Genomic DNA, 27,889 nt, shown 5'->3' with positions numbered 1-27,889 from the left:
GTATTATGTAGAGATACAATCTAAACTCTTGTACTTCCTCATCACAAAGCACAGTGACAGTGGTCTATATAAAGAGACCTTTGTTAGGGCCTTTGGTGAAGTAAACACTCTTTTAATTATTAATAGCCCAGTGTACTCATACCTTCTGGTAACCATAGTGCCAGGCATGACTAATCCAGTCCCATAACCTGGGCTTCCATGGGAAAGTAGTACCTGACTGAGCTCACGCCAGAATGGGAATATCCTTCCTCTCAGTGCATAGGCCTATACCAGCAACATCGGATATATGTTTATGAAATAGCTTTTGCAAACTGTAGAGGCTAGGTGTCATTTGGAGAGTACCTCTGTCTCTTCTGTGTCACCTGGACAGTATGGGGGACTGGGGGGTATCAGAGACGGTGGCTTGCTTAGATAAGGTGTAAAGCTCGCAGGGACAGACAACCATGTGCTCAGTACAGCTTCAGTGTGTCAGCTGGACAGAGCAGAGGTGACTCGGTCATATTCTGTCAGCCGGTTGTTGTTGAAACCAAACAGGACGTTACTGATTTGTCATGAATCTGAAACAGGCGCTGAAACTGGTCAGTTATTCGGTGACACCACCGGTAAGTGGTCTCTCTCTCGCCGGGGGTTATCTTGTATCTGGAAAATCAAGTCCTCTGTGAAATTGCTAAATCTAATTTTATAGTGTGGTGTAAAAATTGAATCAGTTTATCCATTTTGGGTTGGTTTTACCAGTCTTGTCTACCATCCATGTCACCACCATTTAAGCATCATTAGGTTAGGGAAGTGTTTAAGGGCTTATGTACTGTTATGATCAAACAATGTGAGTTTCCTGGCTGTAACGCCCCCTTAGTAATATGATAATGTGTCTAAATGAGTATGTTATTTCTCAAGTCTTGTTTAAATTTCACATACAACTGTTTATCTGATGACTGGACTACAGTGACTCACATACTGTAATATTTACCAACTGAACCTTTTTAATTAAGGTGTTTCATCTTTTCCACGTGGCACTATATAGGGTTTCACACTGGCAAAATTGGTTCCGCCTTAAATCCCTGGCCACAAAGGGGCAATAGAAAGTGCTGGAAGGGGAGGAGCCGCTCATTGATCCAGGTGGGATTTGTTTCTGCTAGGTGTTTTTTACCCCACAAAGCTATAGTGCTCAGGACCCTTAGCTATTGATAATCCACATTTATTTGATTTGAAGCACAGGGTCTTTAATTTCTTGGCCTCCAACATGGATTATGTTAGAATAAAAAAAAATGTGTGTTTTTGAGTAGAGGTAATGTGAGGAAGCCACAGGTGTGTGTGTTGCTAGGCTCAACTCCCAGTGGGGAATGGAAGTGAGGTTCAGAGAAGTGGTGAGTAAAAAGGACAAACAGCTTTTATGATCTTTTATGAAAGTCAGGAAAGTACCTGAAGATTTTGTTGCTTCCTTTTTAAGAAAGTGTGGCCTTTTTGATCTTGTCATGTAGGCTTTACTGTGTTGTCTTTTTACTTTCACTCTCCAAGCTTATCTACTTCCTATGTCTGAAAGAGTTCACCTTGTTATGGCTGGCTAGCCTCCCTTAATATCATGCAGCCTAGTAGGTAAGAACCTAACGTAGCAGGTGTAAATTAAACGCCTCTTCCTGGTCCTGACGAGACAAAAAAATATTTGGGGGGAGGTTCTCTTCTGCACTGCTCAACCAATTAAGTAAATGTGAAGGAGGAGTTCAGGTGGAGTGTTGCCTTTTGAAGTCCAAAAGCAGAAGTGACATCACAGGCTCTCTTTCCTTTTCCCCTGAAAACCGGAGGCATCCGGTTTCTATCTGCACCGCGGAGGGTCAGTCGGTAAAGGTTATTTCTAACATAGAGCATCTCCCCTGGAATAGCCAGGTGGGGGATGAATATACTTGGTCAGGGAAAGGCTTGGTTTATTCCTCATGTTGGTTGCCAAGGCCAGCACACTGGCTATAGGGTGGCATTAACTGGGGCTGCCCTTGCCAATTTTGTTACACAAAGTGTTTGCCTGTGCTGGTGACCTTTTTGGCTGTTAAAGTATACATATACCGTAGTAATTGTCAAGTGGGATTATGCAGAACGTTGGGCAATTCTGTGTAGATTTCTTGATAATGGCTGCATCATGTAACCTATTTGTATTCTTTTGCGCACAAGTGAGTTTCAGCAACCAAAGCCAAGATTGTCGATTTGTCAGAATCCCAAGAAAAATACACTCATGAATGCTTGTTCACTACCCTTCTTTGTTAATGTTGTAGTCATGGAGACAGACATTGTTTTCAGGAATAGTGACCCTGATTAGACTGTAGAATGATAGCGTCAATGATATTTGCATACTGGCAGTTGGCCCCTTCGACCTCTCAAAGCAGATGAAAGGTGTCTACCGGAGGATGCATGTCAACTATATCCTCTTTATTCATTTAATTCTATTACAATAATAGACTTGACCATGATTACAACTGTGTTACTCTAGTGTCATTTTTAGAGATAAACCACCGTCATTTCATTGACGTTGTCTCTTGACCAGGAGCTTCTAAGATGGAGCCCTTGCTTATCATGGGATGATCAAACAGTTGAAGAGCTGTGAGACTGCTGATATCTAGTCCTTCAGTCTAATGTTAATTAGACTGTTGTAAGAAATTATACTAGGTTAAAGATGAACCCTTAGCCCAAGTCTTTTTGACCATAAACATACCATCTATAGCAGGTATTCCACCTGCTACTCCACCATTAGTAAAATACTAGTGATTTATTGAGGATGCTTGTCCTGCTTGTCCTCCTCAGTGACTATCTGACCATGTCTGTCTCACCTTGTTGACCGTTCTCTGACCTGTATGTTTGTCATGACCCTGTAGGACAGTTAACAAAAGGGCAATTCCATGGTAACGGAATTGTGCTGAGACTCAGATTTTTCACATTAAAATGTACACCTAACAAAAACTATTGATTTTAAAAGTTTAGCGAACTGCAAAACTCTATGCACAAGGACTACTTTTAATAATTTCCACAGACAATTTTACAAAAGCCCATTTACAGGAAGTACTATGCAGATACAAAGTTTGGTAACAGAATAAAACTGAGCGAGATTAACATAATTATTTTACCAAACTTTGCATCTGCACAATATTTCCAGTAAAAAAAATTGTAATATATTTACTGTGTAGATGGTCATTGTGCATAGAGTTGTATGGTTTGTTAGACTTAAAGTGAAAAATAAGTCTCAGCATAATCCCGTTCCGTGAAATTGCCCACAGACAACTAACACTCATCTCAATGCAACAATGGCTGTTTGTGTAATTGAACCTATGTAGAGTAGTAGGAACATGCACAATATATTTCTAGTATGTATATTATTGAGTCAGACAGATGATCAAGCATACACCGAATTTCTGAATTGTAAAAGTCGTCTTCTGGTTACATTTCATTTCCGATGCTGTAAATGTGTATTCTGCTGTAGTGTACATTACAACTTTCTTTGTCCCAGTACATTCATTTGAATAAAGTGTGTGTGTGGGGCAAGGTTTCACACATCTCTGCAATACTTCTCTTGTCCTTCAGGGTAGTCCATCTTGCTGGACCAGTTTAGGCAATTTGTACTGTAGTAGGAGTAGGATACTTAAGCAATAAGACCCGAGGGAGTGTGGTATATGCCCAACATACCACGGCTAAGGGTTGTTCTTTGCACAACGCAACGCGGAGTGCCTGGATAAAGCCCTTAGCCGTGGTGTATTGGCCAAATACCACAAACCCCCCGATGTGCCTTATTGCTATTATAAACTGGTTACCAACATAATTAGAGCAGTAGAAATACATGTTTTGTCATACCCATGGTATACGGTCTGATATACCACGGCTGTCAGCCAATCAGCATTCAGGGCTCGAACCACCCAGTTTATAATATCAGAGATATGACCTGCAATGTTGTTTAGTTTTGAAATTAGATGTGGAATGTTTTCAGTATGTTAGTGTGGCACTGTCGTCGGTTCGTGAATGTCCTCTGTTTGTATCCGGAGGCGTGTTCAATTGGAGGAGGCACGAAAAACATTGCAGATAGAAATTAATTGTGTAGCACAGACATAGTTCTCTATTCCATATGACTAGAGAGCCATGGAGAACAAGTCTAGTCAGCTCTATACATTGAGTTTCTACCTGCAGCGTTCTATAACATTGCACCCCATTGAACAATGCCCGGGTGTCGTATGTCACAGCAAGGGCGGCCAGCTCCTTCTCTCCCTTTGTGGCCCCTCCCCCGTACCTGTCAGAGGAATGGAATGAGACAGGTGAGAGCACGCTGCAGTCGGCTCATTTTGACTCCTCTCCTCAGTCTCACAAACAACACAGTGGGGCTTGGCAACTGTCAATGTAAGGACATGAAACTGCTGCTTCTGTTGTGATTAAGTTGCTGGAGTTTATTCATGTTATGGTTTGTTGATGGTAAATGGAGAATGTCTGTGCTTTGCGATTGGTTTTACATGTTGTAACTAGGTTTGATGTTGTTTTTCAGAAACCAGAGATGGAAGAATTGATGATATGGGAGCAGCATACTATAACACTAAGCAAAGTAAGTGTCTCTGTTGTTTTGTCAGTCAGCATTTGATGACATACTTTGATGTGGACCTAAAACACAACAGCATGTAGTTACAGACAGTACTTTGACATACTCAAGGTGTACCGATAGAAATACTGAACCACTTCAATTGGAATGGACTTCAAAACGATCCAAGTCTGTGGCTAACTGCAGAAAGTTTGAGTAACAAAGGCACGCCCTACTGCTCCCTGTAACTCTTGGTACAGGTCAGGTGACACACTTCAGTGCTGATGGAATGTGCTCTCCCTACCTCTTTCCTATGTCCCTTGTTCTTTATCACCCTCTCTTTTTCCGTCACTCGCTCTCCCTGCTTTCTCCATCTCTCTCACCTGCTCTTTCTCTTTCATTTTTTCTCTCTTCCTCTTTCTCGCTTATCACCCTCCTACTCTTGCTATGGCAGGATTCCAAGATGGGGTTTGGCTTTGCGATATCAGGGGGCAGAGACAAGCCGAACCCAGACTCAGGGGGCACAGCTGTGATGGTTTCAGATGTGGTGCGGAACGGACCCGCTATGGGACGGCTGTTGTAAGTTGCCTACACCCTACAGCTATACCCTTCAGGCATACAGGCACATGCCTCTAAGGGTTTTACTTGAGGGTATATACAGTAAACTCACACACACAACCAAACACATCCAAATGTAAAATTGCATGTCTTTGATCCTTAGCTTGTTTTACCTCTCGTTCCTCTCCAACAGCGTCAGAGATCAGATCGTCATGGTCAATGGAGTGTCCATGGAGAATGTCTACTCTACCTTCACCATCCAGAACCTTAAGTCATGTGGCAAAACAGCCAACATAGTGAGTAGCCTTAGGTACTGTAGTGTTAAGCATGGTTGGTTCTTCCATCTTCGTGTGATTTGTGAGCAACTCCAACCCCAGCTTATTGCTGTGAGAACATAATTTCAGTACACTTACCAGACAAAATAAAGGTAATACAGGTCTCTCTCTCTCAGACAGTGAAGCGTCCTCGTAAGGTCCAGCTCCCAGCCAGCACCAGACCGTCGCGTGCCGCCTCCCACTCCAACCTGCTGGATCAGGACCCCCCACGGAGGATCCGACGCTATTCTGATGGCTCCGACCAGGCCCGCAACCCTGACCACTACAGCGCCCGTAGCACTACCTCCGATCGCAACGAGACCGCTCACGCCCTGCCACTTATGTCGGGGTACAAACGGCTGCCACACCAGGACTTCCTAGACAAGCCAATCAAAACCACCCTGCTGAAGAAGAAACTCACAGATGGTAAGGATGAATAACATCTGGGTTGTGTTCATTAGGCCACGCCGTAGCAAAAGGTTTCAAATCGTAATCACAGATCGGACGTGATTGTATAGACAAGTGAATTCAAGGCCTCCGTTACAACGATTTCATGTTGCCTTTCTCTTCCTGTTCCAGAGTATGGACTGAAGTTGGGAAGCCAAATCTTCATCAAACACATGACTGAGACGGGTCTGGCTGCCAAGGAGGGCTCTCTGCAGGAGGGAGACCTCATTCTCAAGGTCTATATGATATTTCATCACAAAACATAACATCTTTGCTTTGTACATAGATATGATTCTATACTGGGACCATAAACCAGAATGCTTTTGATGACAGATGTTCCTGGTGTTTTAATTATGTCTGTTTTCCTCAATGTCATTGTATGAAGCCAAAGGACGATTTCCGCATTCTGTGAACTTCTACTTCCTGTCCAGATCAATGGCATGACAACAGAGAACCTGTCCCTGCTTGAGACCAAGCACCTGGTGGAGAAGTCCCGGGGGAAGCTGACCATGATGGTCTTGAGAGACGACCGCAAGTTCCTGGTCAGCATCCCCGAGGTGGATGACAGCGCCCCCAACAGCGAGGAGGACCGCCGTGGCTACAGCAGCTCTGAACTGGAGGGTGAGGGAGCGAGGGAAAAGGCGAAAGACAATAGTGACAGTAGTGTATGAGTGAGAGAATGTAGCATCAGCATCTCAGGATTGGAAGGAGGAGGGTGGCAAGAGGGGGAAGGAGGAAAGTAGTAGATGAGAGATATGAATGTAGAGTCAGAAGCAGCTCCTGAAAAGCAAAGTAAACTTTGGTTCAGCTGCTCCAGTATGTGATTCCTCAGGGTTTTAATGGCTTTCCTCTGATCTCCTCAGACATTTCAGACCTGGATACAGACATCCCCACTCCTAGAAACAGAGTGTCACGCTCCGCCACTAGAGAACGACGCACACGCAGGTAACCTCACGTGAAACATGTTTACCTATTCACCTATTCACCTATTCTGATCTACTTCTAGTATCTTCTTATTGAGATGTCTGCACTTGATCTAACATTTCCTTAAGTGACAAGTCTCCTTTTTACCTACAGTTGAAGTCAGAAGTTTACATACACTTATGTTGGAGTCATTAAAACTAGTTTTTCAACCACTCCACAAATTTCTTGTTAACAAACTATATCATTTTGGCAATCTACTTTGTGCATGACACAAGTCATTTTTCCATCAATTGTTTACAGACAGATTATTTCACTTATAACTCACTGTATCACAATTCCAGTGGGTCAGAAGTTTACATACACTGAGTTGACTGTGCTTTTAAACAGCTTGGAAAATTCCAGAAAATTATGTCATGGCTTTAGAAGCTTCTGATGGGCTAATTGACATAGTTTGAGTCAATTGGAGGTGTATCTGTGGATGTATTTCAAGGCCTACCTTCAAACTCAGTGCCTCTTTGCTTGACATCATTTGGAAATCCAAATAAATCAGCCAAGACCTCAGAAAAAAATGTGTAGACCTCCACAAGTCTGGTTCATCCTTGGGAGCAATTTCCAAACACCTGAGGGTACCATGTTCATCTGTACAAACAATAGTACGCAAGTATAAACACCACGGGACCATGCAGCCATCATACCGCTCAGGAAGGAGATGCGTTCTGTCTCCTAGAGATTAACGTACTTTGGTGCGAAAAGTGCAAATCAATCCCAGAACAACAGCAAAGGACCTTGTGAAGATGCTGGAGGAAACAGGGCCAAAAGTATCTATATCCACAGTAAAACAAGTCCTATATTGACATAACATGAAAGGCCACTCAGCAAGGAAGAAGCCACTGCTCCAAAACCGCCATTAAAAAAAGCCAGACTACGGTTTACAACTGCATGGGGACAAAGATCATACTTTTTGGAGAAATGTTCTCTGGTCTGATGAAACAAAAATAGAACTGTTTGGCCATAATGACCATTGTTATGTTTGGAGGAAAAAGGGCAACGCTTGCAAGCCGAAGAACACCATCCCAACCATGAAGCACAGGGGTGGCAGCATCATGTTGTGGGGGTGCTTTGCTGCAGGAGGGACTGGTGCACTTCACAAATAGATGGCATCATGAGGCAGGACAATTGTGGATATATTGAAGCAACATCTCAAGACATCAGTCAGGAAGTTAAATCTTGGTCGCAAATGGGTCTTCCAAATGGACAATGACCCCAAGCATACTTCCAAAGTTGTGGCAAAATGGCTTAAGGACAACAAAGTCACGGTATTGGAGTGGCCATCACAAAGCCCTGACCTCAATCAAAATGTGTGGGTAGAACTGAAAAAGCGTTTGAGCAAGGAGGCCTACAAACCTGACTCAGTTACACCAGCTCTGTCAGGAGGAATGGGCCAAAATTCACCCAACTTATTGTGTGAAGCTTGTGGAAGGCTACCCAAAATGTTTGACTCACATTTAACAATTTAAAGGCAATGCGACCAAATACTAATTGAGTGTATGTAAACTTCTGACCCACTGGGAATGTGATGAAAGAAATAAAAGCTGAAATAAATAATTCGCTCTACTATTATTCTGACATTTCACATTCTTAAAATAAAGTGGTGATCTGAATTTTTACTAGGATTAAATGTCAGGAATTGTGAAAAACTGAGTTTAAATCTATTTGGCTAAGGTGAATGTAAACCTCTGACTTCGACTGTACGTATGATGAGGCTTTCTCTCTTTGTTCTGTTGCAGAAGAGCTGAGCAACCTCCTCTATTAGCTAAGTCTCGTGACCAGTCCCCGGTGCGTTCGACACTGTCCCGGCCTGCTACTAAAGCCTACCCCTCTCGCCGAGGTCAGTCCAGAGACGAGGTTCTCAACTCCTTCATAAACATTGGCCCATCCCACTCGTGTGTAATCTGTACCCTGTCGAGCTTGACCTGAACTGTGTGTTGTTTTTCTCCAGCCCCCTCAGAGTCCGAGTCTGACCGCAGTGCCTCACCCCCTCTTGTCAGGAAGGACAGCCCAGACATAGCCGACAAATACAGGTGGGTTGAACCTCAAACCAGACACTTTTGTTTCGATATTTTGAGATCTGTGTTTCATTGAGGTGTTTTTCTTTCTTGCTGTAGAACTCTTTCAGGGGTGTCCATGCTCCCCAACCCCAAAGCCTCACCTGGCATCCTCGACTGGGCCGCCCCACGTCCTTCCCGTCCCTCCTCCGCCTTGCGAACTCGTAAAGGTAAACGCACAACATAGGCTATAGGGAAATCTCATCAAATGACACATTCTCGATGAGTGGATCATGATGATAATAACATGTTCTCTCTCTCCCCTGTTTCTCTCTCTGTGCAGTGGTGTCAGAGTCGGACTCGGACCGCAGTGCCTCACCACCCCCTAGAAGAGGAGAGAGTTCCAGAGTCACAGAGGACCACTCCAGATACAGAGTGCTCCCTGACCTGCCCCACCCTGGGACACTGAGCGCCTCCCCCATCTCCATTCGTCAGGATCCCCCCCGACGGGTCTCCTCTCCTGTCAAAGCCCCACCTCCAGGTCAGTAACACTACACCCCTTGCCTCAACTTCCACAACAGGAACACCTTGACATAACATTATAAGTACATTCAAAGGAGGTAGAAAGGGCCACATAGGAGCACGTGATGCCGCGGAGCTGAGCAGACGTTGAAAAACCGAGCTCTTCAAAGTTATTCTATTATTACCTAAATAACAACGTTGAAACAATATTCTAACATCGGCTGATAAATTGTCAAGTACTTACCTTCCCAACGAGCCATGGACCTCCGACCGAGAGGCAAGAAGGACGACCAAAACATTGTTGATTCCCAAGATAACGATAACTCTACAGCTAGCAAGATTAGCATTAGCCCTCATAACTCAAACGACAGTTCCAGACTGTTGCTCTCGGCCTCTTGCGAGCCTGCCCGACATGCTGGCTACTCTCCTCCGGGAAATTCAGGATGGTAACAAAGGTCTTTCTATGAAAATCGCTAAGAAAACGGCTGAACTCCATTCTTCCATTGACGACCTAAAATCCTCCATGAATGATCTCCTTTTGAGAACGACTGAGGCAGAGTTGCGCATTAGCACAGTTGAAGACACCATCGCTCGACATGACCAGGTCTTGATACAACTGCAAAAGGACAATGCCTACCTCAAAAACAAGGTAGATCAGATGGAGAACCAGAGCATGCGTAGTAATATCCGTGTGGTGGGATTGAAAGAGGACAGCGAGGGCCGTGACCCGGTCCGTTTCTTCACTCAATGGATCCCGGATGTCCTAGGCATAATCAACTTCACCAAGCCACTGGAAATCGAACGCGCCCACAGAACATCAGCGCCGAAATCCCGGCCAGATGAGCCCCCACGGGCCGTCCTGATCAGGTTCCTCCATTTCCAAGACAGAGAGAAGGTACTGCAACTCACAAGAGCCAAAGGGGACATCACCATTGATGGCAAGAGGGTCAGCCTTTTCCCGGATATGAGCGCGGATCTCGCAAGACGTCGCAAGCAGTTCAGACCTGCCGCCAAAGCACTGAAGGAGAAGAACATCACCGGCTACCTCATCCACCCTGCGCGGATGAAAGTTCAGTACAAAGGAGAAGTGTACACTTTTCTCAAAGAACTGAGCAACGTCTGAGCCAGGACGGTCTCTTTGGGGGATAAAATGCAGTTTGTTTGTTTTCTCTTATCCGGACTGAACCGCTGATAACCTCCGGTCGCTATAATTGATTTGTACATTTTCAACTAACCGTATCTTTCCGGGGTGATTTCTATTACATTTACAGGAGAGTATATTTTGGTTTAGTCCATATCACTGGGCGAAGCAAATAAGTGGGTTTAGGCCCACTGCTTTCCCCCTCATTTTATGTTAATCTTTCGAAAAGAGACTCAAGCAGCCCTTACCGTGGGCAGTAAATATTCAGCCATAAATGTCTATTCACAACGTTTGTTTTCAATTTAGAGAGCTCGCAGGTTTTAGTTTCGCCAAGGTTTAGCTAGTAAGAGCAAGATGGAAAGCGAGCAGCAACGTATCTCTACAAGTGTATTCATGTTTGATTGTTGGGATTGTGGTTTTAGTCTAACAATCGGGGTGGGTGGGATTCTTTATTTTTTTTCCCCTTTTTTTCTATGTTTATTGTTTCCTTCCTAAAGAGACACATAGGTCACTTCTGTGTTCATACCAAAGTTGAAACATTTCCTAACTATCTACATATGAAAGATTTCCATTCAGTTACATTTTCGAAACCCAACTATGCTTAATCCACTAAAATATGTCACATTCAACGTAAAAGGTCTTAACAGCCCGATTTTAAAAGGAAGAGAGTCTATACATACCTTAAGAAATTAAAGGCTGACATTGTGTTTTTACAAGAAACACATCTTACAGCCAGTGAACACAAGAAATTAAAGAGGGAATGGGTAGGACAAGTTTTTGCGTCCTCTTTTAACTCCAAAGCAAGAGGAACTGCAATTTTGATAAGTAGACACATCCCCTTCTGCGTCAACAACACCATCTCTGATCCCTCTGGCAGGTTTGTTTTGGTGCAGGGGCATATGTTTTCAGAGTCTTGGACCCTATTGAATATCTATGCTCCTAACTTCGATGACCATATGTTTATTCAGAATGTCTTCCTTCAGGTTGCTCAAGCACCACCAGGATGGTTACTGGTTGGAGGCGATTTAAATTTTTGTTTAGATACAGTTCTTGATAGGTCCTCTGATAAACCCTCACTTCTTACCAAAGCCAGCAAGCTCACCATGTCATTCATGAAAGATCTCAATTTACTAGACATCTGGAGACAGTTGCACCCACAGGATAGGGACTACTCTTTTTATTCACACCCACACAAGACACACACACGCATAGATAACTTTTTACTGTCGACACAACTGTTTCATAGAGTGTTAGATGTCGAGTATCTCCCCAGATTGCTTAGTGACCATTCTCCCCTGGTATTATCAATCTCCATTCCTACCAAGGTAAATGGAGCATATAGATGGAGACTAAATTCTACACTCCTAAAGCAACCTGAATTTTGTGCATTCATCAAAGAGCAGATCAATATTTTCACTTTGACAAACAAACCCTCCGCTCCTGACAGTTTCATTCTTTGGGACACATTGAAGGCCTATCTGAGGGGACAGATAATTTCCTATACTAAAGGGCTGAAGAGAAAACACGGTGCGGAACTGAGTGCCCTTGAATCTGAAATCTCAGAGCTAGAAAGAACCTACCAAAGAGGCCCGACTAAAGATCTATACAGGCTTTTGGTAAATAAAAAAATGAAATATAATCTTCTGAACACATATCAAGCTGAGAGGGCCATCACTAAATCAAAACAGCGTTATTACGAGCTTGGAGAGAAAGCTCACAAGTATTGGCATGGCAACTGAAAGCAGAGGAAAGTAAGAGGACAATTAATGCTATAGAAACTCTTACCAATGAGATATCTTGCGACCCTACTGAAATTAATAATACTTTTAAGAAATACTATGAAGACCTCTACACTTCCCAATCAAGCGATGATCTATCAGAGATCGACTCCTTTCTCTCCTCTCTCAACCTCCCATGCCTGTCAGGGGAAGACAGCGAGCGCCTGAGTGAACACTTCTCAGTTCCTGAATTGTTGGAGGCCATTAAATCCTTACCTTCTAATAAATCTCCTGGGGAGGATGGCTTCCCTCCAGAGTTCTATAAAGAATTTAGGGAGCTGTTGGTCCCCTACCTTATGGAGGTACTTAAAAAAGCCAGGGAAGACAACTGCTTTCCAGAGTCTTTCTCTCAAGCAGTGATTACTGTAATCCACAAGAAAGGGAAAAATCCACTAAAGTGCGCCTCATATAGACCAATCTCTCTCCTTAACACAGATTGTAAACTGGTCACCGAGATGCTATCTAAGAGACTGGAGTCATGTCTTCCCCTGTTGGTCAACCCAGATCAGACTGGCTTCATAATTAATAGATTGTCCTCCAATAATCTCAGAAGGTTCTTTAATATAATTCACCTTGCTAACAAAAACAAAATACCTATTGTCGCAGTCTCCCTCGACGCTGAAAAGGCCTTTGATAGGGTTGAATGGCCATACCTCTTTCGCGTCTTGGAAAAGTTTGGTTTAGGTACCGTGTTTGTAAATTTGATAAAATCACTCTACAAATCTCCTAAAGCTAGGATTGTTACCAATGGGATTACTTCCTCCTCTTTCCCTATCTATAGGGGGAACAGACAAGGTTTCCCAATTAGCCACCACCTCTTTGCCCTCGCCACCGAAGCGTTGGCTGAGGCTATTAGAATGTGCCCTAACATACATGGCTTTGAGGTGGGCCCCCATACCCATAAATTATCACTCTTTGCGGACGACCTTATCTTATTTCTAACAAACCCAGAACACTCCCTCTCTCACTTGCAGATCCTACTACAGTGTTATAGTTCTTTCTCTGGATATAAGGTCAATTTTGATAAAAGCGAAATCTTACCGTTGGCTGTCTTTGACCATCATACCATCAAGCACAAGTTTCCTTTTAGATGGTCGGCTATGGGCTTCACATATTTGGGCATAATGGTGGATGGTAACCTGAACAGCCTCTATAAACTCAATCTGGCCAGTTTGTTGCAAAAGGTGGAGGGTGACCTTTGTAAATGGATGGACTTACCTCTCACTCTACTGGGTAGAATCAATGTAATTAAAATGAATGTCCTGCCCAGATTTCTATATCTGTTTCAATCTCTCCCTATCCCTGTTCCCGCAGCATTCTTTTCCTCTCTCGACAAGCTGACCAGACGGTTTATCTGGCACGGTAAAACCCCTAGGGTTGGCCTGGATAAACTGACCCTGGATTACAGTCAAGGGGGCTTAAACCTCCCCAATTTTAGAATGTACTACTGGGCAGCACAGTCTAGGTTTCTGGCTCAGAGGTTTGACAAGGGTCCCTCTCCCTCATGGTTGAACATTGACAAGCTTGAGGTAAATGATGACACTGGGGCAGAATTGTTTTACAAATGGGACAGAAAATCTATAAAAACCATCACAGACAACCCTTTAATCATACATTCTGTCCTGGCATGGTGCAAACTGCATGAGCTGTTCGGACGAGGGGATTCCTTTCCCCTAAAACCCTTTTATGGAACAATAGATTGATTCCTATGTTTTTCCAGAACAGTAACTTTAGACCATGGTCTGATAATGGGATCACTCTTCTGGAACATTGTTACGAGGAGGGAGTTCTTATGTCTTTTAATCAGCTGAAACAGAAATACCACTTGCCTAACAGGGACTTCTTTAGCTACCTACAACTACGAAACTTTATTAGGGTGTCTCTCAAGGGACAATGGAACCTACCTAAGATGTCACCTATTGAACAACTCTGCCACGCAGACCAACCACTGTTCAAGACCATTTCCCGTGTTTACGATGCTCTTATGTCAGGACTAACACTGCCTGGGCTAGATAAACCCCGACTTAGATGGGAAAAAGATCTGGGTATTGATCTTGATGAGGGTCTATGGAGTGACCTATGCAGGGATGGTGTTACATCCACATTGAACTCCAGATACAGACTGATCCAGTTTAATTTCCTCCATCAGCTCTATATCACCCCATCTAGACTGCACAAGTTCAACCCTGATATCTCCTCCCTATGTTTTAGATGTGGCTCAGATGAAGGAACATTCCTCCATTCCACTTGGCAGTGTTCAAAACTACACAGTTTCTGGCAGGGGGTATGCGGTACCATATCCTCAATTCATGGGGTTGCATTCCCTTTAGACCCAGAGGTCTGTCTACTGGGCAACTTTACTAACACCAATCTTAGGCAAAGCCATACTATAAAGCTAACAGAAATATTGCTAGCGATTGCCAAGAAATGTATTGCCTTGAAATGGAAATTGGATTCCCCCCTGCCAGTTGCAATGTGGCAATCAGAAGTCAATAGTTGTATCCCACTGGAGAAAATTACTTTCCGCTTGAGGAATAAGTTAAATACATTTTACAGAATTTGGCAACCTTTTATTGACTATATGGAGAATCTCCCCCCACATCACATTGAATTAATCTCTATATTATCCTTAATAATGTTTAACACGTAATGTATAATATGTAGCCTACGGCAGGTGACCATATGATCCAATGTCTCATTCTATATTTTTTTTATTGTATGTTTGTATATATAATTATAATTTGTTTTATTTTTTCTTTCTTTGTTACGCTCATCTGTTACTGTCACTTTGTCCTATTGTTGTCTAATATCTTTTCACGTTTGTCTTAAATGTTGTTAATTGGAAAATGCAAAAATAAACTATAAAAAAAAAAGAAAGGGCCACATAATTGGAGCATTACCCTTGCTCTCTCCCCAGACTCTGAGACTGAGTCGGACAGCAGCTCCGGGCCCCCCCAGAGACAGGGCACCACCCACAGGCAGGACTCCCGGAGCAGGTACAGGTACAGATGAGTCATAACCCCTAACTTGTGCTCAGTCAAATCAAATTGTATTTGTCACATGTGCCGAATACAACAGGTGTAGACCTTACCGTGAAATGCTTACTTACAAGCCCTTAACTAACAAATCAGTTTTAAGAAAAATCAGTGTTAAGTTAAAAATAACATAGTTAAAGAGCAGCAGTAAAATAACAGTAGCTAGGCTATATACCTATACACCGGTTAGTCGAGGTAATTGAGGTAATGTGTACACTACCGTTCAAATGTTTGGGGTCACTTAGAAATGTCCTTGTTTTTGAAAGAAAAGCTCATTTTTGGTACATTAACATAACATCAAATTGATCAGAAAAACAGTGTCAACATTGTTAATGTTGTAAATGACTATTGTACTTGTAAATGGCATCTTTTTATTTTGAATTTCATTTAGATCTTTAATTTATAAAAAAAAATTATCTACATAGGCGTACAGAGGCCCTTTATCAGCAACCATCACGCCTGTGTTCCATTGGCACGTTGTGTTAGCTAATTCAAGTTTATAAGGCTAATTGATCATTAGAAAACCCTTTTGCAATTATGTTAGCACAGCTGAAAACTGTTGTGCTGATTTAAAAAAGCAATAAAACTGGCCTTCTTTAGACTAGTTGAGTATCTGGAGCGTCAGTATTTGTGGGTTTGATTACCGGCTCAAAAGGGCCAGAAACAAATCACTTTCTTCTGAAACTCGTCAGCCTATTCTTGTTCTGAGAAATGAAGGCTATTTCATGTGAGAAATTGCAAAGAAACTGAAGACCTCGTACAACGCTGTGTACTACTCCCTTGACAGAACAGCGCAAACTGGCTCTAACCAGAATAGAGGAGTCGGAGGCGCCGCTGCACAACTGAGCAAGAGGACAAGTACATTAGTGTCTAGTTTGAGAAACAGACGCCTCACAAGTCCTCAACTGGCAGCTTCATTAAATAGTACCCGCAGAACCCCAGTCTCAACGTCAACAGTGAAGAGGCGACTCCGGGATGCTGGCCTTCCAGGCAGAGTTCCTCTGTCCAGTGTCTGTGTTCTTTTTCCCATCTTAATCTTTTCTTTTTAATGGCCAGTCTGAGATTTGGCTTTTTCTTTGCAACTCTGCCTAGAAGGCCAGCACCCCGGAGTCGCCTCTTCACTGACGTTGAGACTGGTGTTTTGCGAGTACTATTTGATGAAGGAGTCTTATGGTTTGGGGGTAGAAGCTGTTTAGAAGCCTTTTGGACCTAGACTTGGTGCTCCGGTACCGCTTGCTGTGTGGTAGCAGAGAACAGTATATGACTAGGGTGGCTGGAGTCTTTGACAATTTTTAGGGCCTTCCTCTGACACGACCTGGTATAGAGGTCATTAATGGCAGGAAGCTTGGCCCCAGCGATGTCCAGGGCCGTACGCACTACCCTCTGTAGAGACTTGCGGTCGGAAGCCGAGCAGTTGCCATACCAGGCAGTGATGAAACCAGTCAGGACTGTGAGGTTTTGTTTGCCAATAAAGTAAAAGCGACTTTCACTAAGCACATCCCTCTACTGTAAATGTTGCTGAATCTGGCCATTACAAAGCAATCAGCAGCATGATTAAAAAAAACATAGAATGCCTGATAATGAATGAGCATTATATTGGTCTAATTCGAAAAGGATCTCAAATGCATTTGGAACTATACAGTCGTAGCCAAAAGTTTTGAGAATGACAAATATATTAATTTCCACAAAGTTTGCTGCTTCAGTGTCTTTAGATATTTTTGTCAGATGTTACTATGGAATACTGAAGTATAATTACAAGCATTTCATAAGTGTCAAAGGCTTTCATTGACAATTACATTAAGTTGACGCAAAGAGTCAATATTTGCAGTGTTGACCCTTCTTTTTCAAGACCTCTGCAATCTGCCCTGGCATGCTGTCAATTAACTTCTGGGCCATTCTGACTGATGGCAGCCCATTCTTGCATAATCAATGCTTGGAGTTTGTCAGAATTTGTGGGGTTTTGTTTGTCCACGCACCTCTTGAGTATTGACCACAAGTTCTCAATGGGATTAAGGTCTGGGGAGTTTCTTGGCCATGGACCCAAAATATCGATGTTTTGTTCCCCGAACCACTTAGTTATCACTTTTGACTTATGGCAAGGTGCTCCACCATGCTGGAAAAGGCATTGTTCGTCACCAAACTGTTCTTGGATGGTTGGGAGAAGTTGCTCTCTGAGGATGTGTTGGTACCATTCTTTATTCATGCCTGTGTTCTTAGGCAAAATTGTGAGTGAGCCCACTCCCTTGGCTGAGAAGCAACCCCACACATGAATGGTCTCAGGATGCTTTACTATTGGCATGACCCAGGACTGATGGTAGCGCTCACCTTGTCTTCTCCGGACAAGCTTTTTTCCGGATGCCCCAAACAATCGGAAAGGTGCTTCATCAGAGACAATGACTTTACCCCAGTACTCAGCAGTCCAATCCCTGTACCTTTTGCAGAATATCAGTCTGTTCCTGATGTTTTTCCTGGAGAGAAGTGGCTTCTTTCCTGCCCTTCTTGATACCAGGCCATCCTCCAAAAGTCTTCGCCTCACTGTGCATGCAGATGCACTCACACCTGCCTGCTGCCATTCCTGAGCAAGCTCTGTACTGGTGGTTTCCCGATCCCGCAGCCGAATCAACTTTAGGAGACGGTCCTGGCGCTTGCTGGACTTTCTTGGGCGCCCTGAAGCCTTCTTCACAACAATTGAACCGCTCTCCTTGAAGTTCTTGATGCTCCGATAAATGGTTGATTTAGGTGCAATCTTACTGGCAGCAATATCCTTGCCTGTGAAGCCCTTTTTGTGCAAAGCAATGATGACGGCACGTGTTTCCTTGCAGGTAACCATGATTGGCAGAGGAAGAACAATGATTCCAAGCACCACCCTCCTTTTGAAGCTTCCAGTCTGTTATTCAAACTTAATCAGCATGACAGAGTGATCTCCCGCCTTGTCCTCGTCAACACTCACACCTGTTTTTGGGGGATTCAGTTAATTTGCATGGCAAAGAGGGACTTTCCAATTAATTGCAATTCAACTGATCACTCTTCATAACATTCTGGAGTATATGCAAATTGCCATCATACAAACTGAGGCAGCAGACTTTGAAAATTAATATTTGTGTCATTCTCAAAACTTTTGGCCACGACTGTACATGGATGAGTTAGGGTTAGCATCCATGGCATGGATAACAAGTAAAATGCAGTTGTTCAATTAAAAGCAACAATGATCCTTGTAATTGTTAATTACCAACTGTGATCAGCCAGTAGGGTCTTGCTATGTGAGACAGCTCCCCCAGATGTCCTGAGGTGAATATACTAAGTCTTCTCATCATTATTTATTTTCTCCACATGTAACTGAGTTCTATTGTCTTCCTTCTCCCTCACTCCCAAACTCCATCTTCTATTCCAGAGCCACTCCTTTAGTAGCTGTGGAGCCCCAAGTGGAGCCCCCCAAGTGGAAGGCTCCCAGTGTCACAATGAGCAACCATGCTAAAGGTGCACTGTGTGCATATTGACAATTACTGACTTGTAACTTATGCCTATATTATTGCTCATGTTTGGTGTGTTTATGATTTGTTTTTGTTTACCTACAGTACAAAACAAAAGTTTGGACACACCTATTTATTCAAGGGTTTTACTTTATTTTTTACTATTTTCTACATTGTAGAATAATAGTGAAGACATCAAAACTATGAAATAACACATATGGAATCCTGTAGTAACCAAAAAATGTGTTAAACAAATCAAAATATATTTAAGATTCTTCAAAGTAGCCACCCTTTGCCTTGACAGCTTTGCCCACTCTTGGCATTATCTCAACCAGCTTCACCTGGAATGCTTTTCCAACAGTCTTGAAGGAGTTCCCACATATGCTGAGCACTTGTTGGCTGCTTTTCCTTCACTCTGCGGTCCAACTCATCCCAAACCATCTCAAGTGGCGCAGCAGTCTACGGCACTGCATTTTAGTGTTAGTGTCACTACAGACCCTGGTTCGATTCCAGGCGCTTCACAACTGGCCGTGATTGTGCGCCGCCCTACGGGACTCCCAATCGGCCCAGCGTAGGGTTAGGGTTTGGCCGGTGTAGGGCGTCATTGTAAATGAACTGACTTGCCTATTTAAATAAAAGGTTAGGTGATTGTAGAGGCCAGGTCATCTGATGCAGCACACCATCACTCTCCCCCTTAGTCAAATAGTCCTTACACAGCCTGGAGGTGTGTTTTGGGTCATTGTCTTGTTGAAAAACAAATGATAGTCCCACTAAGCGCAAACCAGATGGGATGGCGTATTTCTGCAGAAAGCTGTGGTAACCATGCTGGTTAAGTGTGCCTTGAATTCTAAATAAATCACAGACAGTGTCACCAGCAAAGCACCCCCACACCATCACACCTCCTCCTCCATGCTTCACGGTGGGAACCATACATGCAGAGATCATCCGTTCACCTACTCTGCGTCTCACAAAGACGCGGCGGTTGCAACCAAAAATCTCAAATTTGGACTCATCAGACCAAAGGAGAGATTACCACCGGTCCGATGTCTATGTCTTGTGTTTCTTGGCCCAAGCAAGTCTCTTATTATTATTGGTGTCCTTTTAATAGTGGTTTCTTTGCAGCAATTTGACCATGAAGGCCTGATTTCATGCAATGTTCTCTGAACAGTTGATGTTGAGATGTTTGTTACTTGAACTCTGTGAAGCATTTATTTGGGCTGCAATCTGAGGTGCAGTTGACTCTAATGAACTTATCCTCGGAAGCAAAGGTAACTCTGAGTCTTCTTTTCCTGTGGTGGTCCTCATAGCGCTTGATGGTTTTCGCTACTGCACTTGAAGACACATTCAAAGTTCTTAATTTCCGTATTGACTGACCTTCATGTCTTAAAGTAATGATGGACTGTTTCTCTTTGCTTATTTGAGCTGTTCTTGTCATAATATGGACTTGATCTATTACCATATAGGGCTATCTTCTGTATACCACCCTTGTCACAACACAACTGATTGGCTCAAACGCATTAAGAATGAAAGAAATTACACAAATTAACTTTTAACATGGCACACCTGTTAATTGAAATGCATTCCACGTGACTACCTCATGAAGCTGGTTGAGAGAATGCCAAGAGTGTGCAAAGTTGTCATCAAGGCAAAGGGTGGCTTCTTTGAATGATTCTATATATGTTATTTCATAGTTTTGATGTCTTCACTATTATTCTACTGTAATATGTAGAAAATAGTAAAAATAAAGAAAAACCCTTGACTGAGTAGGGCTGTCCAAACCGTTGACTGGTACTGTATGTGTGTGTGTCTGGCCATGTCCACAGGGCGCTCAGGATCAGAGTCAGAGGCAAGTTATTCATCCGTACCTCGACGGGAATTTGCAGACAGTGGAGGCTCCAGTTCCCGGGGATCCAAGAACAGTTACAGGTAATGCTGACAGTCGAACACACCAACCCGTTAACAGGAGAATGTGATGATACTGGCCAAGATAATACTGCGATGCGTAAACTTAGTTGAGTGCAAAATGGCAAGTTAAAGACGTTGGTACACATACATGTTGATTAAAAACTATTTTAATAGCTGACTGCTTCAGAACATAATATGTTCGGAGGATAAATCCAGGATGCTAGACTGGTTGGTTTATTTGGACAAGGAACTGAATCAATATTGACACATTTAACATGCATAGTTCTGCATGCTAAGATCACACACTGTTTGAAGTCGGTCAACATCGCACTCTTGATAGCCCCTTCCAGTCCAATTAGCTAGTATTTAACTATAGGATTTCTATAGTAGTTGACACGATAAGAGCTTTGTATTGAGTATGATTGCGCTCTCTAGCTCTCCTCTCTCTCTCCCAGAGCTCTGCCTGAGATGCATTCTTCTCCAGCTCCATTAGTGAGACAGGACCCCCCTCAACGAGGCATGACCCCCTCCAGACCAGTCTCAGGTCAGTGTCCCTCATATGAAAGATGGGCACTGTCTAGTAAGATTGAACTTGGGGTTGGAAGTCTGTATCCTCATCCTCTGTTTTTGCTCTCTTCAGATTCCTCTGAGTCAGACCGTGCACCTTCACCCCCTCGGAGGTCTGGGAGTACCGATGTGGAGAGCAACCACAGGTAAAACACTAGAAACCACTGTAGACAACCAGGTAAAGAACGGACAATTTAATAAACCACCATAAACAAAAGGAATGCACACCTCCAAGAAACGTCCTCTGTGACAAGTCATGTTACTCTTCAAGTCAATCTGATCACAAGTGTGTGTGTACACTTCCACCTTCTCTGACCTCTAACTCACTTATTGTGGAAATGTCAGTGAATGGTATCTCTTCTCTTGTAGTATTCCACGCAGAGCCAATGGAACTGTCCGCTCTGGGATATCAGTGAAGAGCAACCCTCCAGCCTACTGTAAGTACCAACTCTCTTGTATCAGCTCTCCAATGTCCTCTTTATAACGTGTTAGTAACTCTGTGGATGGAAGGAAGGTTTTAACTGTTATTTCCATTTCAGCCAAGACAGAGGAACCCCTCTACTCCTTACCTCCGGACTCCATCCCCACACCTAACTTGGGGTAAGGTGATTTATTTATACCCATTTATAGCCTTAGAAAAAATGTCAAATATAAAGAAATGTACAACCCATTCACAACCATAAGTGATTTATTTGTTCGGTATCCTATAGTCTATTGAATATGACTGGACAATGCTCCTTTGTATAAATACTCCTTTTGATCTGTACTATCTTCTCTCAGATACAGCTCCGATCTGAACACAGTGTCGTTTGTGAAGGAGGGCAGCGTAGGCCTGAGGCTGGTGGGGGGTAATGACGTGGGCATCTTTGTTGGGGGGGTTCAGCCCAACAGTCCTGCCCATGAGCAAGGCATGAAGGAGGGGGACCAGATCATGCAGGTGAGACTCACTGTTGCGGTCACCACCGGTACATGGTGTGCATGCTTTTGTTTCTGCCCAGCACTAACACATCTGATTCAATTAAGATCTTTATTAGTTAATTCAGTTTTTTTCTATGCCGTGCTGAAGCAAAAGCCTGTGCACACTAGCTCTTTGGGACAAGTGTTAGTGTAAATCAGCACTTCAGTGGTCACTATCTACAGTACAAGTATATGCAACACATCTCTCACCCACTTATGGGCTATGGTCTTGTTCTAGGTGAATGGGGTGGACTTTGGTCATTTCAACCGTGAGGAAGCTGCTATGTTCCTGATCAACATAAAGAGAGGGGAGCCGGTGGACATCCGTACTCAGAACAAGATGGACAGTGAGTATAACGTCCTTAGAGGCAGAACCAGGTGCAGGGGGGAAGATTTGTGGTTGATTTCAGAGGACTTGCCCGTATGACAATTACTATGTAATAACTCTACCCAGTAACAAATAAGGTACATACAAATTATTAAATTATTCCTAAATTATTCTGCCTCTCTTGTCAGTATACAAGAAGATACTGAAGTCCAACTTGGGGGACTCGTTCTACATCCGGACCCACTTTGACAACGAGGCAGAGGGCCACAACAGCCTAGCCTTCACCAGGGGAGAGGTGTTCAGGGTGGTGGACACCATGCACAGGGGCAAGCTGGGGAAGTGGCTGGCTATACGCATGGGCAACGACCTGCACGAGCTGGACAAGGGCACCATCCCCAACCAGACCGGGTGAGTTGAGACTAGAATGAGTGAGTTATTGATTATATGATTGGTTGGATTTGGATGTAAAAAGATAAACGTAAAAAGATACATTAGGTTACAAAGGATGACATCTGATGGCAACGTATTTCCAATTTGTATACTTATGCTGCATTTACACAGTCAGTCCAATTCTGATATTTTACCCAATTATTAGCAAATGAGTGATCTGATTGGTCAAAAGAAAGACAAGATCAGAATTGAGCTGCCTATGTAAACGCAGCCTCATACTGTCATTAGGGTAGCAGTAATTCTACAATCATTCTGTCTCTCACCCAGGGCTGAGACACTGGCCAGTATGGAGCAGGCTCAGAGGGCCAGTGGAGGAGGAGGGGATCGCCAGGTCTCAGGGCCCAGGGCAGAGTTCTGGAAACTACGGGGGCTTAGAGGGGCCAAGAAGAACGTCCGCCGGACCCGCGATGACCTGCTCCAACTCACTATCCAGGGCAAATTCCCAGCGTACGAGAGAGTTCTGCTCAGAGAAGGTTATATTACATAATAGTTCACATAATAGTCGAACACTTTTAAACAAGATTGTGTACTAAACATTTTGTATTGTGAATCAACCCATGTACGTGGACCCATGTTTATCTCCAGCTAATTTCAAACGGCCAATCGTCATCTTGGGTCCTCTGAATGATGTGGCCATGGAGAAGCTGGCCAGAGAGATGCCTGATGAATATGAGGTGGCAGAGATGGTTCCTCGTAGTAGTGGAGCAGACACCGCTTCTACGGTCATCAAGCTGGACACAGTCCGAAGGATTGCAGAGAAGGTGATGAAACAAACTGGGAAGATGTGACCTGTTGTGGTGTGAGACAGATGTACAACTATATGCTTGTTTGAATCCAGGACCAGAATGGCGGACATGAATAAAGATTGCCGCTCCCATATACTTACCACAAATGCTTCATTTTCTACGTTCGCCGTATTATACTGTGCTCTCCATTACTCTTTTTTTGTGTCCGCATTAGAAGTTAACTCTAGCTCCAAGACGGCGACAAATCGAGAGAGAAAAACAAGTAGATTGTTCTGGTTTATTGGCACATTGAACCATGTCGCGCACCGTAGATTAAAAACTCTGTGGGTATTGCTAAAACAATAACGTAATATCTGAATTCCTCCATTTATGCACCTCGCAATTGAAGAACAATGCCTAATTGTATGTTTCTTCACGCCTCTGTGTCCAGAACAAGCACCCTCTGCTGGACATTACTCCTACTGCAGTGGAGCGTCTGAACTACATCCAGTACCACCCCATGGTGCTCTTTCTGGACCCACACAGCAGGAAGGACGTCAAGGCCATGAGGCAGAGGATGTGCCCGAACTCCAACAAGAGCTCCAGACGCCTCTACGCACAGGCCCTCAAGATGAGGAAGCACTGCGGCCATCTATTCGCAGGTAAACACACACATACCTGTGTTATCAAAACACATACTGTTGAAGTCGGAAGTTTACATACACCTTAGCCAAATACATTTTAAACTCAGTTTTTCACAATTCCTGACATTTAGTCCTTGTAAACATTCCCTGTCTTAGGTCAGTTAGGATCAACACTTTATTTTAAGAATGTGAAATGTCAGAATAATAGTAGATAGAATGATTTATTTCAGCTTTTATTTCTTTCATCACATTCCCAGTGGGTCAGAAGTTTACATACACTCAATTAGTATTTGGTAGCATTGCCTTTAAATTGTTTAACTTTGGTCAAACGTTTCGGGTAGCTTTCCACAAGCTTCCCACAATAAGTTGGATGAATTTTGAGATGGTTCTTCGGCTTGCAAGCTTTTTCCCCCTTTTTCCTCCAAACATAACAATGGTCATTATGGCCAAACAGTTCTATTTTTGTTTCATCAGACCAGAGGACATTTCTCCATGTGCAGTTGCAAACCGTAGTCTGGCTTTTTTATGGCGGTTTTGGAGCAGTGGCTTCTTCCTTGCTGAGCGGCCTTTCAGGTTATGTTGATATAGGACTCGTTTTACTGTGGATATAGATCATTTTGTACCTGTTTCCTCCAGCTTCTTCACAAGGTCCTTTGCTGCTGTTCTGGGATTGATTTACACTTTTCGCACCAAAGTACGTTCATCTCTATGAGACAGGTCTCCTTCCTGAGCGGTATGACGGCTGCGTGGTCCCATGGTGTTTATATTTGCGTACTATTGTTTGTAGAGATGAATGTGGTACCTTCAGGCATTTGGAAATTGCTCCCAAGGATGAACCAGACTTGTGGAGGTCTACAATTTTTTTTCTGAGGTCTTGGCTGATTTATTTGGATGTTCCCATGATGTCAAGCAAAGAGGCACTGAGTTTGAAGGTAGGTCTTGAAATACATCCACAGGTGCACCTCCAATTGACTCAAATGATGTAAATTAGCCTATCAGAAGCTTCTAAAGCCATGACATAATTTTCTGGAACGTTCCAAGCTGTTTAAAAGCACAGTCAACTTAGTGTATGTAAACTTCTGACCTACTGGAATTGTGATACAGTGAAATCATCTGTCTGTAAACAATTGTTGGAAAAATGACTTGTCATGCACAAAGTAGATGTCCTAACTGACTTGCCAAAACAAGAAATTTGTGGAGTGGTTGAAAAACAAGTTTTAATGACTCCAACCTAAGTGTATGTAAACTTCCGACTTCAACTGTACTTGTTGTTTTTGCTCTTAAGTAGTTTATCTGTTAAAAAAGGTCAAGTGGTTTTATTCATAACTATGTCCCATCGTTCCCATACTTCCCAGCTCGTATTGCCCTCCAGCCCAGCTCTAATGTGTGGTATGAGACTCTGAAAGACAAGATCAGACACCAGCAGGCCAAACCTGTCTGGGTCTCAGAAGTCACGGTAAGACAGACAGATCCCAGCTCACAGTCAAACTTGGAATTTGCTCTCAATGAATTACCTGGCAGAATAAAGACTAAAGTAAATACATGTCTGTGTGTTTAGTTGGAGGGAGGCGGAGAGGAGGAGCTGGATGCGTTGGACCGGACTCATTCGGACTACCTGAGTGCTGCCAGTGACCTAGAGGACACGGATGGAGAGGCGTTTACAGACGGAGAGGTCTACACTGACAATGAGGACCTGGAGGAACCATTTGACGCCAGCAACCAGTCCCGGATATCCAGGCCCACCGCTCTGGCCCGCTCCTCTGAGCCCGCCGCCGAGTACCACAGCCCCGACCCATCCCCCGAGCCTCTGGGAGAGGTCCCACCCCTGATGCATGTGCCTGAGCCCAGGTCGACCCATCGTCCATCTGACAGCTCTCCTCACGATGTCGTCACTGATGACACCCCGTCCTATCATAGCTTTTCAGATTCGGACTTCAGCGCCATTGACCCGGCTGTTCCGACCACCCACTCGGATGAACACCCTGACTTCATAGCCCCTAACCCCAGAATCTTTGTCCCTGAGCCCCCGTCAGCCGAGCTGCTGCCAGAGAGCACCCCATCCGTCACAATGTCAGTCATAGAGAAGAAACTCCAACAGGTACTGATGGGACTGTCTCAGTCCATCATATCACTAAACTCTTACAGATCTTCCATAAGCTCTTAGTTTACTTCCAAAGGCTCTACTCTGTTAACTTATGTCTCCAGTGATTTTGACCCATGACTACGTTCCCTCTTTCAGACCCATATGGCAGAACCTCAGGAGAGGAAAGCTTCCCCATCATTCATTGTGTAAGTGAAGTAGGCCTACATCTGATAATATTAATATGTGTGATGGTATTTGTTTAATTGGATAATCATCATAATCCATGTCTATAAACCAACCTTAGCAACTGGAAAGTGAGAAACTACTTCTAGTCCAAATTGTTCTATCCAAGTTGAGTAAGACTGAAGTGAAACTAAATTATGTGTCTTTCTCTTCTATCTCCTCATAGGTTGGCTCACCACCAGGCTGTCCAGACGAGACGCACTCAGATCCGAGGCAGTGACAGCTCCGATGACAATGGCGAGACTGAGGACTTCGAGTGGGGTCCAGCTACAGAACTTTAGATTAGAAAACACAGTTCCAGGACTACAAAACAAGAATGCTGGAGCACACCATTCCAGAACTACAACTCTAATGCACAAAGTTCCAGAACTGCAGAACTACAATTGTAGCCCATACAGTTCCAGAGTACAGACTTTGCCTCTTAAATGGGAGATGTGAAATGCTCTCAACTTCAGCCTTCGAGGATAACTTTTTGTTTCTGTTGGACTAACATTTTCTTTGGAGAGGTAGGTTGGAGGGCCACTGTCAGGGCCACTCACACCTTTCTAAATGCCTAATTCCAAGAGTGGAAGTTAATTTTGATAGAAATTCTAATTAAAACCTCAGGGTTTGGTACTTGCAGTAAAGCAAACATTTTATTTGTATTGCATGTACCTTTTTAATTAATGCTCTTTTTGATCAAAACTATGGAGACTTTACCAACACCGGCAACTTGGATGTCAATTGAACTTAAAGCTGGAATCCTTAATTGAAACGATAACAAAGCAGTCACACCGCCTATGTTTTGGTAAAAAGCTGAGGGATGGGCCTGGAGAAATGTAACCACTCTCAAATTCAAAGCGAGCGCTATGGACTGACCATCCATGATATCAGATTGATAGTTTTAACCCTGTTTTGAGGCTACACAGTGTTTGTTTACAAAAATGTGATTACAAGCTTATATTTTGGGTTCTGATGGGGTACGACAGTTGAAGTAAAGCTCATTAGGCATTTATAAGTTATTCTTCAAGAATCAATGCATATAGCTATATCATTCATTTATACGTCCAATTATGTAGCAACTAAGGATTCTAGCTTTTCATGAGAACTGCTTCAAAAACAATTATGGACATTCACAGAACACTAAATATATCAAAGCTCCATTTTCTAAATTATGATTCATTTGTAAAGATAACACATTTTGTTCATTAAATATTACAAATCTGGCGAAAAAATA

General features: G+C 43.4%; 1 protein-coding gene across 6 annotated transcripts; it reads left to right on the top strand.

The window, feature by feature from the left end:
- Positions 1 to 172: 172 nt before the first annotated feature.
- Positions 173 to 27,889, top strand: LOC129810857 (tight junction protein ZO-3-like). 6 transcript variants are annotated; one of them, XM_055861814.1, is made up of 30 exons: positions 423 to 602; positions 1,022 to 1,116; positions 4,508 to 4,564; positions 4,992 to 5,116; positions 5,289 to 5,391; positions 5,547 to 5,835; positions 5,989 to 6,092; positions 6,288 to 6,477; positions 6,720 to 6,801; positions 8,568 to 8,668; positions 8,780 to 8,861; positions 8,946 to 9,055; positions 9,169 to 9,366; positions 15,184 to 15,268; positions 18,693 to 18,778; positions 20,595 to 20,697; positions 21,132 to 21,220; positions 21,317 to 21,389; positions 21,613 to 21,680; positions 21,783 to 21,843; positions 22,024 to 22,180; positions 22,439 to 22,547; positions 22,717 to 22,936; positions 23,246 to 23,451; positions 23,564 to 23,739; positions 24,155 to 24,365; positions 25,703 to 25,803; positions 25,906 to 26,445; positions 26,587 to 26,636; positions 26,840 to 27,889. In XM_055861814.1, the coding sequence occupies exons 3-30, from the start codon at positions 4,517 to 4,519 to the stop codon at positions 26,952 to 26,954; spliced, it is 3,882 nt and encodes a 1,293-aa protein (XP_055717789.1). In that variant the 5' UTR covers positions 423 to 602; positions 1,022 to 1,116; positions 4,508 to 4,516; the 3' UTR covers positions 26,955 to 27,889. The 6 variants fall into 6 exon arrangements, with proteins under 6 accessions (XP_055717786.1, XP_055717789.1, XP_055717787.1 ...); XM_055861811.1 differs by lacking the exon at positions 1,022 to 1,116 and having other exon boundaries at positions 173 to 602; XM_055861812.1 differs by lacking the exons at positions 423 to 602; positions 1,022 to 1,116 and adding an exon at positions 1,151 to 1,364.

Source organism: Salvelinus fontinalis, chromosome 14 (assembly GCF_029448725.1).
Source record: "Salvelinus fontinalis isolate EN_2023a chromosome 14, ASM2944872v1, whole genome shotgun sequence".
Taxonomy (NCBI): domain Eukaryota; kingdom Metazoa; phylum Chordata; class Actinopteri; order Salmoniformes; family Salmonidae; genus Salvelinus; species Salvelinus fontinalis.
Note: the sequence above shows the minus strand (reverse complement) of the source record. Positions and strands in the feature narration are given on the sequence as shown.